At 43.3% G+C, this 12,525-nt stretch overlaps 1 protein-coding gene across 15 annotated transcripts in view; it reads left to right on the top strand.

Annotated features, from left to right (window-relative positions):
• Positions 1 to 2,701: 2,701 nt before the first annotated feature.
• Positions 2,702 to 12,525, top strand: part of SLCO4C1 (solute carrier organic anion transporter family member 4C1) — an 85,004-nt gene continuing 75,180 nt past the window's right edge. For 4 of the 15 annotated variants that reach the window (XR_015168344.1, XR_015168345.1, XM_086413271.1 and 1 more), the window contains exons 1-2: positions 2,892 to 3,381; positions 8,322 to 8,585. Coding sequence is in view for 12 of the 15 variants with exons in the window: in XM_086413271.1 (XP_086269397.1) it covers positions 3,030 to 3,381; positions 8,322 to 8,585 (616 nt within the window). In the remaining 3 variants the exon portion in view is untranslated. The other 11 variants (XR_015168346.1, XM_086413272.1, XM_086413269.1 and 8 more) reach the window with 10 other exon arrangements.

Below are 12,525 nucleotides of genomic sequence, written 5' to 3'. Positions count from 1 at the left end.
TCACCAACTCAATCGACATGAATCTGAGCCAACTCAGGGAGACAGTGAAGGACAGGGAAGCCTGGCATGCTGCAGTCCATGGGGTCACAGAGGGTCTGACATGACTGAGAGACTGAACAACAATGACAGCAGTATAGTATCCAGTAATATCTGAGACCTCTATTAACTTTGCTAAACGTAGTTCAGACATATTGAGAATTTTTATAACCAACAACTGGGGTTTCCCTGGTAGCTCAGATGGTAAAGAATCCACCTGCAACTCAGGAGACCCCAATTTGATTCCTGTGTCGGGAAGATCCCCTGGAGAAGGAATAGGCTACCCACTCCAGTATTCTTGGGTTTCCCTGGTGGCTCAGACGGTAAAGAATCCGCTTGTCACGGGGGAGACCTGGGTTCCATCCCTGGGTTGGAAAGATCCCCTGGAGGAGGGCATGGCAACCCACTCCAGTATTCTTGCCTGCAGAATCCCCATGGACAGAGAAGCCTGGTGGGCTACAGTCCATGGGGTCTCAAAGACTCAGACACGACTGAGTGACTAAGCACAGCACAGCACAGCACAGCATAACCAATAGTCAGATCTGAAGAAGCTGGTTCCTTAACAGTCTGCAGTCTTATGAAGCCTAACAGCTTTGTGTACATAGCCCTGATTATGTAGCAAATAGACAGTATTTGTGGTTTTTTATTATGTTCCTTTTTGGAATAAGCATTTCATTTAGGGAAAGATGAACATTCCAAGATCATAATGTCTTTGTTTAAAATACATTACTTTCAGATGCATTAGTTTACCTTCGGAAGGGGAGAGAGAATGGGTTCTTTGAAAACCTAATCATACCATGATCAAGTCATGCCTCAACTCCAAACCTTCCTGTTTTAATCACAATAAAGCCAAAGTCCTTATAATGGCCTACAGGGTCTGGCCCCTGCCACTTCTCTCCCACCCCGCCTGTACCCCTTTACACCCCTGCTGTGGCTTCTAGTGCTCTCCAACCATCTCATTTGAGCCCACTCTACTTCCCCAACATACCAGACTCCCTCCTTTACTTTCTTCAGGTTTTTGCTTAAAAACCTGAGGCCTTTCCTGTCCACCCTATTTAAAATTGCATCAAATTCTCCCCCTTCCCCAAAACACCCTTCCCAGCCTGTCCATAGCATTTTTTCTCCATAGCATTTGTAGAGATGTACTCCATTATTCTTGCCTAGAAAAGTCCATGGACAGAGACTGGTGGGCTAAAGTCCAGAGGATCTCAGAGTTAAACAGGACTGAGCACGCCCAGGCACTACATATGTAGGGGTTTCCCAGGTGGGCTCAGTAGTAAAGAACCCACTTACAGTGCAGGAGACAGGGGCTGCAGGTTCCATCCTTGAGTCAGGAAGATCCTCTGGCCAAGGAAATGGCAACCCACTCCAATATTCTTGTCGAGGAAAATCTTACAGTCCATAGGGTCAATCCCACAGTCCACAGGATGACAGTCACATATGTCTGAGAACACACGCACTGCATATTTATTACTTATTGTCCGTCTTCTATCAGAATGTAAGCACAGTAAGCCTAGGGGTATTTGTCCGTTTTTGCGCACTTTTTCACCACCAGGGCTTAAAACAGTATTTGGAGTCCGGAAAATAAATGTGTTTTGTTGAATGAATGAAAGGATGAATGAATGAATTGTAACTACAATTAGCATAATGGTATTCGGTTGTTCAAGGTGTTATTCTTATTTATTCCACAGATAGAAATTATTTACAGTGCTATCAGCATTGTTCATCTGAAGGTATGCAATGTACAGCAGAAAGAATATTATATATATACATGGCTTTAAAGTTTCCTAATTTGTATTCCTTCACTTTGGGGGAAGTGAAAGCTACAAAAAAGGTGGTTATCATGCCAATGGCTGTAGTGGTGAGGGCTGGTAGGTATTTCCGTTTCTAGGGAGGATGACAGGTACAAAGTCTTTTAGCAGGATGCTCACGGAATCCAAAATACTGTACCTGTGGCGGCTCAGATCCTTGGGAGTCCAGGCCAAAGCCTGATTCGCTAAGCGGCAAAGGCAGGCTTCCCGGGTGGCTCAGCAGGTAAAGTGTCTGCCCGCAAAGCAAGAGACCCGGGTTCGATCCCTGGGTCGGGAAGATGCCCTGGAGAATGGAGACCCATTCCCGAAGTCTTGCCTGGAAAATTCCATGGACAGAGAAACCTGGTGGGCTATACAGTCCATGGGGTCGCAAAGAGGGGGACACGACTGAGCGACTGGTTCAAGGGTAGAAGGCCGCTGAAGAGTTTCTGGAATTTTCTCCTGAAGCAGGTGTGTTTCTTGTTGGTTCCCAGTCCCTGGGAAGGGGCGCGGGGGGAACCGGGGGCCCCCTCTCAGGCTCCTGAGGAGGCTGACGGGCCGCGCGACGAGAGAGCCCCTGAGGGGGACGCCGGGGAGGCGGGGACTCGCCCCGCGCGGGCGGCCACAGGCGGGCGAGGCCGAGGGCCGACCGCACCGCCGCGGGGCCGGCGGCCGCCAGCTCGCTGAGGAGGCTCCCGTCGACGACGACGACGAGAGAGCCCCTGAGGCGGACGCCCGGGAGGCGGGGACTCTCTCCCCGCGGGCGGGCGAGGCCGAGGGCCGACCGCACCGCCGCGGGGCCGGACGCCCGCGATCGGCGGCCGCCAGCTCGCGGAGGAGGCTCCGGGTGACGACGCCGGGGAGCCCTTGAGAGGGACGCCCGGGAGCCCTTGAGAGGGACGCCCGGGAGGCGTGGAGTCCCTCCGCGCGGGCGGCCACAGGTGGGCGAGGCCGACGGCCGCCAGCTAGCTGAGGAAGCTCCCGGCGACGACGACGGCGGCGGCGGCGGCGGAGACAGAGCCCCTGAGAGGGACGCCGGGGAGGCGGGGACTCGCCCCGCGCGGGGGCGCTGCCACCTGCCCGGAGGAGGAGCCCCAGCGGAACCTTGGTGTATTTTTTATTTATTTTTATTATTATTATTATTATTTTTTTTTTTTTTGCGGCTCCGGCAGCCCCGGGGAGTCGGGAGGACGCGCCCGGATCATGAAGAGCTGCAAAGGCATCGAGAACCCGGCTTTCGTCTCCTCCAGCCCAGACACCCCGCGCCGCGTCTGTGCGTCGTCGCCTTCCATCGACATCTCCGTCCTGCCCACCCCGGCCGCGGGCTCGCCGCCGCCGCCCGCGCCTCAGGAGCCCCTGGAGCCGCCTCAGCTCTCGGGGGTTCCCGGCGCCTCTGAGCTCGAGTCGCTGTCTGAGTATGAGGAGGGGCCCTGCGGCTGGGGCAGCTTCCAACCCCGGGCTCTCCAGCGCTGCAACACGCCCGGGGGCTTTCTGTTTCACTACTGCCTCCTGGCCCTCACGCAAGGTGAGGACCGGCGCCGGCTTCGGGAAGGAGGTGGGAGAGCCGGGGGCGTCGAGGGGCGCCGGCGAGGAGGAGGGGGGGCAGGTGCGCCGCCAGCCCCGGGGATGAGGGGGTCTGCGCGCCTGAGGCGGGTGGTCCCCGGGCTCGGGGCTGGCAAGCGCTCGCACAGACGCCACCCAACCAGGTTCACGCTTCTGCATTTTTAGCTTCTCTTACAGCGAAACATTGAAAACTTGCCAGGCAAGCTCTTTCTCTTCTAAGTGTTCTACCTCCAGCCTAGCAATTTCCTGCAGAGAAGGTGGAAATGAGGGGAGCCCTCCTTCGGGAACTGGGTGCAAAAAGCATGCATTTTGCTAAAAAACAACAACAAAAAACAAACACACAAACAAACAAAACAACTTATTAAAGGGATTTGTCTTTACATCGCTTCTGGAAGAGAGTGGATAAATGTGCACCTGAAGGTAGGGCGGTTCGCCAAGGAGAAACTTTTTGGACATACATAGGATTGGTCAGATCTATGCATTCAGGTTTTTGTGAGTGTAATTGGAGAGCATTGGATGTTCTCGTGAGTCTAGGGAATATAAACCTGCAGAGGCTTCAGGCGTTATTAACTGGTAAGTGTAAGTCAAGTCACTCAGTCGTGTCCAACTCTTTCCCATGGACTGTAGTCTACCAGGCTCCTCTGTCCATGGGGTTTTCCAGGCAGTAGTACTGGAGTGCTACTGGAGTGCCATTTCCTTCTCCAGTGGATCTTCCCGACCCAGGGATCGAACCTGGGTCTCCCACATTGTAGACACACGCCTTACCGTCTGAGCCATCAGGGAAGTCCTGTAAGTGAAGAGAAAGGCACTCGGTCTTTGCGACCCCCATGGACTGAGAAGTCGAAGTCCGTGGAATTCTTCATATCAGAATACTGGAGTGGGTAGCCTTTCCCTTCTCCAGGGATCTTCCCAACCCAGAAATTGAACCCAGGTTTCCCGCATTGCTGGCAGATTCTTTACCAGCTGAGCCACAAGGGAACTGTTAAGGCACTTCAAACCCCGTATCTGTTTGTTCACGGATCTCTCTTAGATTCTCTTAGGAGTTACTGATGGAGAAGGCACTGGCAACCCACTCCTGGAGTGGGTTGGATTCTCTTGCCTGGAGAATCCCATGGACGGAGGAGCCTGGTAGGCTGCAGTCCATGGGGTCGCTAAGAGTCGGACACGACTGAGCGACTTCACTTTCACTTTTCACTTTCATGCATTGAAGAAGGAAATGGTAACCCACTCCAGTACTCTTGCCTGGAGAATCCCAGGGATGGTGGAGCCTGGTGGGCTGGCGTCTATGGGGTCGCACAGAGTCGGACACGACTGAAGCGACTTAGCAGCAGCAGCAGCAGCAGGAGTTACTGATAAAAGCCCAGGTTTATACCCTCAGGAAGTTGCAATCTAAGTCTCTATTGGAGGGGTAGGTAGTGAGGCAGAGAGACAGTGATTCTCACGAAGGAAGGCATGCAGAGAATGAAAGAAATGGAACTTATGCTAGGGCGACATTGAAATGGCACATCTTCAAGGACATGCAATAAGTTAGCTGGGATTTGATAGTATGTAGATTTTTTCTGGGGGGGAGTCACAGTTTAAAACTTTTGTAAAGGCAATTAAGTACTGATGTAAAGAAATGTAATCGGAAAAAAAAATGGGTTTGAAATAGCTCTTTTTTAAGATTAACAGAAGACTGAATCGAAATATATTCTACCTGTTCCTATTCCTGCCCCACTGTCTTAAAGCAGCTCAGTGTTGCTTGCACAGGTTAGGTGCTGAGTAAATATTTGTTGATTGCGAAGCAGCTGCAGCTCTTCTCGGAAGGACAGTTTTGTGCTTGAGTTGCTTCCTTTTCCACCTTTCTTGTCCCAACCAAAGTTGGCCCTCTCTCAGCATCTTAACCTTAATTGTCCAAAATCAGTGATTACCAAGTGTCTTAAGGTCAAATGTAAAGTTCAAAGAAATTAGTTCAGTTGCTCAGCCGTGTCCGACTCATTCACAAGTAAAAATTTATCTTGTGTTTTAAGACATATTCTGAAACTGCAATATTATTCCAGAATATATCATTTTATGTTTAATATAAAATATTGTTTAAAATTATTATCAAATGTAATTGAAATTCTTAGAGAAATGTGTCAAGTTTAGCCTGGAGTTACCCTATCTAGAAATCTCCAACTTCAGAAGTGTAATCTGAGATGAAAATGATTCCATAAATTCTTATTTCAGCTTAAGTTTGAATGACTGAAAACATTATCATGTTTCTCAATCTTGATTCTTGGGAATACCATTTCCAAGATACAGTATTATAATAGGTGATCGGTGAAAAAAGACCCAAAGCTTGTCAAATGAATTTACTTAACCCAGCCACTTATCAAAAATAAACAGTATTTCTCTTAGCACTGGCTTTCCTGGTGGCTCAGACTATAAAGTGTCTTCCTGCAGTGCGGGAGACCCAGGTTCTATCCTTGGTCTGGGAAGATCCCCTGGAGAAGGAAATGGCAACCCACTCCAGTACTCTTGCCTGGAAAATTCCATGGACAGAGGAGCCTTGTAGGCCACAGTCCATGGGGTCGTAGAGTCGGACACGACTGAGCGACTTCACTCATTTACTCACTGTCTCTTAGCACTTAATTTCCTAATGTACCTCCTAGCTTCTTGCATTTACAGTGGACATAGTATGCAGCCTTTCATGAGATTTCTTTTTTTAAAAAAGCAAAGTTCTTGGAGTTTATGTAGTGTAGAATTTACTTTGGGATCCTAGGCTTAAAATGCTGTCTTTCCGTAAGAGTCTACAAATTTACTTTCTCAGAAATTTTTTTTTACTGTAAAAACAATAATTCTAATGACTGATTTTTAATCAGTATGGCAAGGGTGTTGGGAAGTTGATTTTAGATGGGAACTTTTCAGATTCTCAGACAACCTTGGTGGTGGTGGTTTAGTCACCAAGTCTTGTTGATTCTTGTGACCCCATTGACTATAGCCTGCCAGGCTCGTCTATCCTTGGGATTTTCCAGGCAAGAATACTGGAGTGGATTGCCATTTCCTTCTCCAGGGGATCTTCCTGACCCAGGAATCGAACCCAGGTCTCCTGCCATGCAGGCAGATTCTTTACCGACTAAGCTATCCCCCTTATAAATCTGTCATTCCTAGCTATTTAGAAATTATATCTTAAAACATCAAGAGCTATAAATTGCTGTATAGATTTATTAAATTGATATGAAAGTAAAAATCATGTTAGGACTTTTAAAATTTTTAAGAAGTTTCTTGCAATATATTCCCAGTTACAGTCTTGATAAAGCAAAATTTGAAGAGATTACAGAGATAATATCTTGGATGTACTCTTTATATTAATTAATGATTGAAAACAATTCATGGTAGCCTCTTAAGTAAAAAGAATAATCAGTTTGAAACTTTGTAATTTGATTAGATGGTTTTTTATTTTCACTTTATAGTAATATCTTGGAGAAGGCAATGGCACCCCACTCCAGTACTCTTGCCTGGAAAATCCCATGGATGGAGGAGTCTGGTGGACTGCAGTCCATGGGGTCACTAAGAGTCGGACATGACTGAGACTTCACTTTCACTTTTTAAAAAAAATTTTATTTTATTTTTAAACTTTACATAATTGTATTAGTTTTGCCAAATATCAAAATGAATCCGCCACAGGTATGCATGTGTTCCCCATCCTGAACCCTCCTCCCTCCTCCCTCCCCATACCATCCCTCTGGGTCATCCCAGTGCACTAGCCCCAAGCATCCAGTATCATGCATCGAACCTGGATTGGCAACTCGTTTCTTACATGATATTTTACATGTTTCAATGCCATTCTCCCAAATCTTTCCACCCTCTCCCTCTCCCACAGAGTCCATAAGACTGTTCTATACATCAGTGTCTCTTTTGCTGTCTCGTACACCGGGTTATTGTTACCATCTTTCTAAATTCCATATATATGCGTTAGTATACTGTATTGGTGTTTTTCCTTCTGGCTTACTTCACTCTGTATAATAGGCTCCAGTTTCATCCACCTCATTAGAACTGATTCAAATGTATTCTTTTTAATGGCTGAGTAATTTTTTTACTTTCATGCATTGGAGAAGGAAATGGCAACTCACTCCAGTGTTCTTGCCTGGAGAATCCCAGGGACGGGGGAGCCTGGTGGGCTGCCGTCTATGGGGTTGCACAGAGTCGGACACAACTGAAGCTTCTTAGCAGCAGCAGCAACATAGTAATATCTAAACTTCTGTATAATCAGTATCCTAATTAGACATTTTTGTTGTTAGTCAGATTTGAATTTTCAGCTTTTTCTTGTTTATCTTATATTCTTTAATCACAGTTATAATGAGCAGATGAAGTGTAAGTTGTTATTTTCTGTCACGTTGCCTATGATTTAGAATGCTAGTAATTGAAATAGACTTTTAGTTTGTTTGTTTTTGTCCCAGAAACTTTTAAATGATGACGTTAATGACTCTAAGAGTGCTAGAAGAAGACAGAGGTTTGAGAACTCAATTGCACCTTTCATAAGACTAAGTCAAGGATTGAGTAATTTGAACAGTTTTAGCTTTTAACCTCTCAATCACCTATATGTTTTGTAGTCTTCCAAGTGAGGCCCATGGGAATATACTATACCTGGAAACTCTCTAATGAATCAGCTTCATGAGACTTTACCAGTCTCTTTTGTATTTAAAGAAACATGGTTAGCTGTAATTCAGTATGTGATAAACATCAACTTTACTTAATGACTGAAAATTTACAAATGTATAATTTAAAAGAGAATTGATTTGTAAAGGAAATATGTTTGGCTTGCTTAGTTTTGAAACGTTGAGATTTTTAAAATTGGACATTTAAAAATATCAATAGAAAGGAACAAACTTTAGTAATGTCATGTTAATTATCATACTCTATATGGTAAAGTTGTAATAATGCACATAAATTTACTCTTTTCTCTTTTAGGTATTGTGGTGAATGGCCTAGTAAATATTAGCATTTCCACTATCGAGAAGCGCTATGAACTGCAGAGTTCCCTGACCGGCTTGATATCATCAAGCTATGACATTGCCTTCTGTTTGCTGTCTTTATTTGTATCGTTCATTGGTGAAAGAGGACACAAACCCAGATGGCTTGCGTTTGCATCCTTTATGTTAGGGCTGGGAGCGCTTGTGTTTTCACTGCCCAAATTTTTTAGTGGAAAATACCAATTTGGGTCTCTTTATGAAGGTAAGTTTCTGTTCCCTTCTTGCTTGTTTTAAGAAGTTGTATTGGCTCTGTACTGCACCTCACTTGTATGGTATTTAGGGTAAGGGCTTAGCTGTCTTCCAGTGTTCACTGCTTTGTTACGATGTGATTTGTGTGGAGTAGGAGATTATTGAGACAGATTGTGCATTGTTCATTGCTTCAGTGGATCTCCAAGCTTTTAATCTTCTAATACTCATTCCCCATATTATACACAATCTTTCTTAAAAAAAAACATGACCTTTTTGCTTTGCTGGTGGTGTGGCTTCGCTGGGGCTTTAAGATCTAGTTTTTCCCCTTAGTTCTGTTTGCTGTGCTTACAGCTCTGCACCCTGGACCTGTTGACTCCTGATTTGAGAATGAGAGGTGAAACTTACAGGAGTAGGGCCTTTTCTGAGTACTGAAACCAGTTTCACTTTTGACTCTGATTTAGAGACGCAGAACTTAGTTACCTAAAGTGTTGCTCTGCTCAGTACATTATTTAAAGGCTCAGAAAAAGGAAGTTTGATTATTTATATTCCTTCTCCTTTTTTCCCCCAAAGTATCTTTTTTTAATGGAAAACCAATTATGGGAGAACCCGAGAAATGTACAAATGAAAGTAGACATTTTTGTCCTTCCTGAGACTTTTAATAGCAAATATTGAAATAAAATCAGAGAGCCACAAAATCAGAAGCTTTCAGAGGTTAGGTAAATGAAAAAAAGGCTTATAGTAAGAAGAAAGGGGAACTGGGGCCTGCTGCATGACAGTCATTATTTTCAAAAAGTTAAGATTTTTATATTTGTATTATATTGAAGATTCATATTAAGGTGTTAACATTTCCCAAGATCTATTTCCCAGTTGTAGACTGACAATAGGACAGTATTTTCAATAACAAAGTATATATATCATACAGTGTGGTTTTAGGGATGTACATACTAAGTAAGCAAACTTCATTTTAGAAGTAAAAATAGAATTTGCAAGTATATGGATCAAGAGAAGATATATTAAAAAGGTGATAAAGCTTGAAATGAATGAGATAAGGTGAATGTGTTATCTATAGAAAGAACAGTTACTGGGTTCTAGTATATTATCTAAGATTCCATAAAATTTTATTAGCTCAACTGCACATACTTTCTCTGGGAGTAGTTTTATAAATAAGACATGCAGGATTTCGCATAGTATCTTTGATATCCTAATGGTAAGGGAAAAGCTGAATTTTTGTCTGTCACAAGAAATACAAAACTGATTCTGTGATAGCAAAAACAGTATTGTATTGATAGCCTTTAGGTGGTGATCTTTGTCCGGATTTTAATCCCTCATTTTTCCAGTTGATCAGATACCCTACTGTTCTTAAAGTATACAGACTTTGTTAAAAAAAAAAAATACAACTTTAACTCTTTGAACTAAAATATAAACACCTGCTCCAAGTGCAAAAGCCTGATCTGTCCTCAGCCATCTTCTTTGCTTCCTCTCTTCCATACACCCGTTGTGTCGCAGCCAGTTTGAATAATTTCTATTTCCCAAAGGGAAATTGCCACAAATTAAGAAGTGTGTGGCCAGAGATGAAGCCAAAAAGGTTCTTGAAACCAGATTATAAACTTTCAGTACATTATTGTATATCATGCAAGTTTTCACCACATTCATGTTGATGTTTTCCATGATTTTAGTTGAAGTAGATTAGGTAGAGGAATTGGAGGAGCTGTAAATTTTTTACTCTAAATTTACTAATAATTTAAATAACAATTTCTCTATGGAAAATAAAAATAAAAATTCAGTTTGCCCTTATTCTGCCATTGGTATGATGAATATTTATTGATATGGACTCTACCTGATGCCGAAATAATAGCAGTGAAACAGTTTCATGCCCTCTGGATTGTATATACTAGTGGGAGGAAATACAAAATAAAGCAACAAACACTATTGAGGTGAGTGTATAAGGGAAGAAATAGTATGAAGTAATAGTGCACACAAGGGAAAATACATGGGCAAGGGAAGGCTATTGTGATAAAAACTGGATAATGAGGAGCCAGTCCTGAAAGATGATTTCCAGGCAGGAGAAAAAATGATTGCAGGCTTTGGAGCAGGAGACAGCTTGGTAGATTTTAGGAAGTGTCAATTTTGGCCAGCATTCTCAAAGGTAGGGAGAAAGTAGCTGAGATAAACTTGAGAGGCAGGCAGACCACAGCGTGAGTCATTTGGATTTGTCTTTAAATGCAATGGGAATTCATGAGAGAGTTTTACACAGGGGATTACATGATCTTATTTATGTTTTTAAATGATCATTTGGCGTCTGTTGTTCTGAGGGACAAGAGTATTTGTGAGAAAATCACCCAGGAGATTTTCACTATAGGTCAGGTGAGCAATAAAGGTGGTTGGGGTGGGATTGGTAACAGTAGAAATTTAGAGGAGTGATTGATTTTCAATCTGCTTTGGAGGAAAAAGAGATGGGTCTTTATAGTGGATTGATTGTGAAGAAAGAATGGATAATGACTCCTTCATATTTGGTTTGGCCAACTAGAGCCATTTACTCTCTTGTGGAAGACTGGGTAGAACAGAATTGGGAGTGCAAATCAAGAATTCAGGTTTGGACTTAAGTATGAACTGCATACTATATATCCAGTGTTGCAATATATCTCTCTAGACATGAATGTTTATGTAAATGTTCAAGTCATTCTTTAGTCTTCATTCCTAGAAATGAAAACACTGGTCAGAAGGGCTTCCTTATTCTAATTTTTGATAGGTAATGTCACACTGACTTTTAGGAAAGAATATACCAGTTACTCTTCCGCAGTCAATATATGAAAAATGCCTGGTTGCTATTTTGAAATTTTTACATTCTTTTTTTCCTGAAACTTTTCCTTAATAGAAATGTCACTGGGCTGTGTTTGTGTGTAAGTGGAGGTGTTTACAATGTAACAGATAAAAAACTCAGGGTTGAAATTACATTATATATGTAAAGGAAACTGGACACTTGCAAATAGAAAGAATGTTAGAAGTTGTGAATCCCTTCTTTTACCATGAAGAACCTTAGGACAGGGCTTCCCTTGTGTCTCAGATGGTAAAGAATCCACCTGCAATTCAGAAGACCTGGATTCTATCCCTGGAATGAGAAGATCCCCTGGAGAAGGAAATGGCAACCCACTGGAGTATTCTTGCCTGAAGAATTCCATGGACAGAGGAGCCTGGCGGGCTACAATCCATGGGGTTGCAAAAAGTCAGATACAACTGAGTGACTAACACGCACACACACACACACACACACACATACACACCCCCTAGGAAAATAGGTGAAGTGAATTTCTGGTGATTTCATAGGTGGTCAATAACAGCTAAAATTAATACTAGTTTTTATGCTTTGTTTAGGTTTTTAAAATTTTTTATTTATTACTGGTGGTTAATTAAGTATATAAAATAATTACAACATTTTTAAGAAATTATGCCATTTCTTCCCTAAGTTCATATAGCCAGTTTTATTTTAATTTTTATTAAAGTTGATTTGCAATGTTGTGTTAGTTTCTGCTGTACAGCCAAGTGGAGCATGTATGTGTGTGTGTGAGTTTTCAGTGTGTCTGACTCTTTGCGACCCCATGGACTATAGCCCGCCAGGCTCCTTTACCCATGGAATTCTCCAAGCAAGAATACTGGAGTGGGTTGCCATTCCCTTCTCTGGGGGTCTTTCTGACCCAGGGATTGAACCCAGGTCTCCTGTCAGCAGATTCTTCACTGTCTGAGCCACCAGAGAATCCCACATCTACATATATCCACTCTTTTTTAGATTCTTTTACCACATAGGTCATTACAGAATATTGAATAGAGTTTCCTGTGCTATACAGTAGGTCCTTATTAGTTACCTATTTTATATTTAGCAGTGTGTATATGTCGGTTCCAGTCTCCAAACTTATCCCTTCCCCCTTCTCCCTTGTGAAAGTTGCTCAGTTGTGTCT

Source organism: Bos grunniens, chromosome 7 (assembly GCF_055505025.1).
Source record: "Bos grunniens cultivar Pamir isolate PY7600 chromosome 7, Bosgru_T2T1.0, whole genome shotgun sequence".
NCBI lineage: Eukaryota > Metazoa > Chordata > Mammalia > Artiodactyla > Bovidae > Bos > Bos grunniens.
The sequence above is the reverse complement of the archived record's forward strand: the minus strand, read 5'-3'. Positions and strand labels throughout refer to the sequence as shown.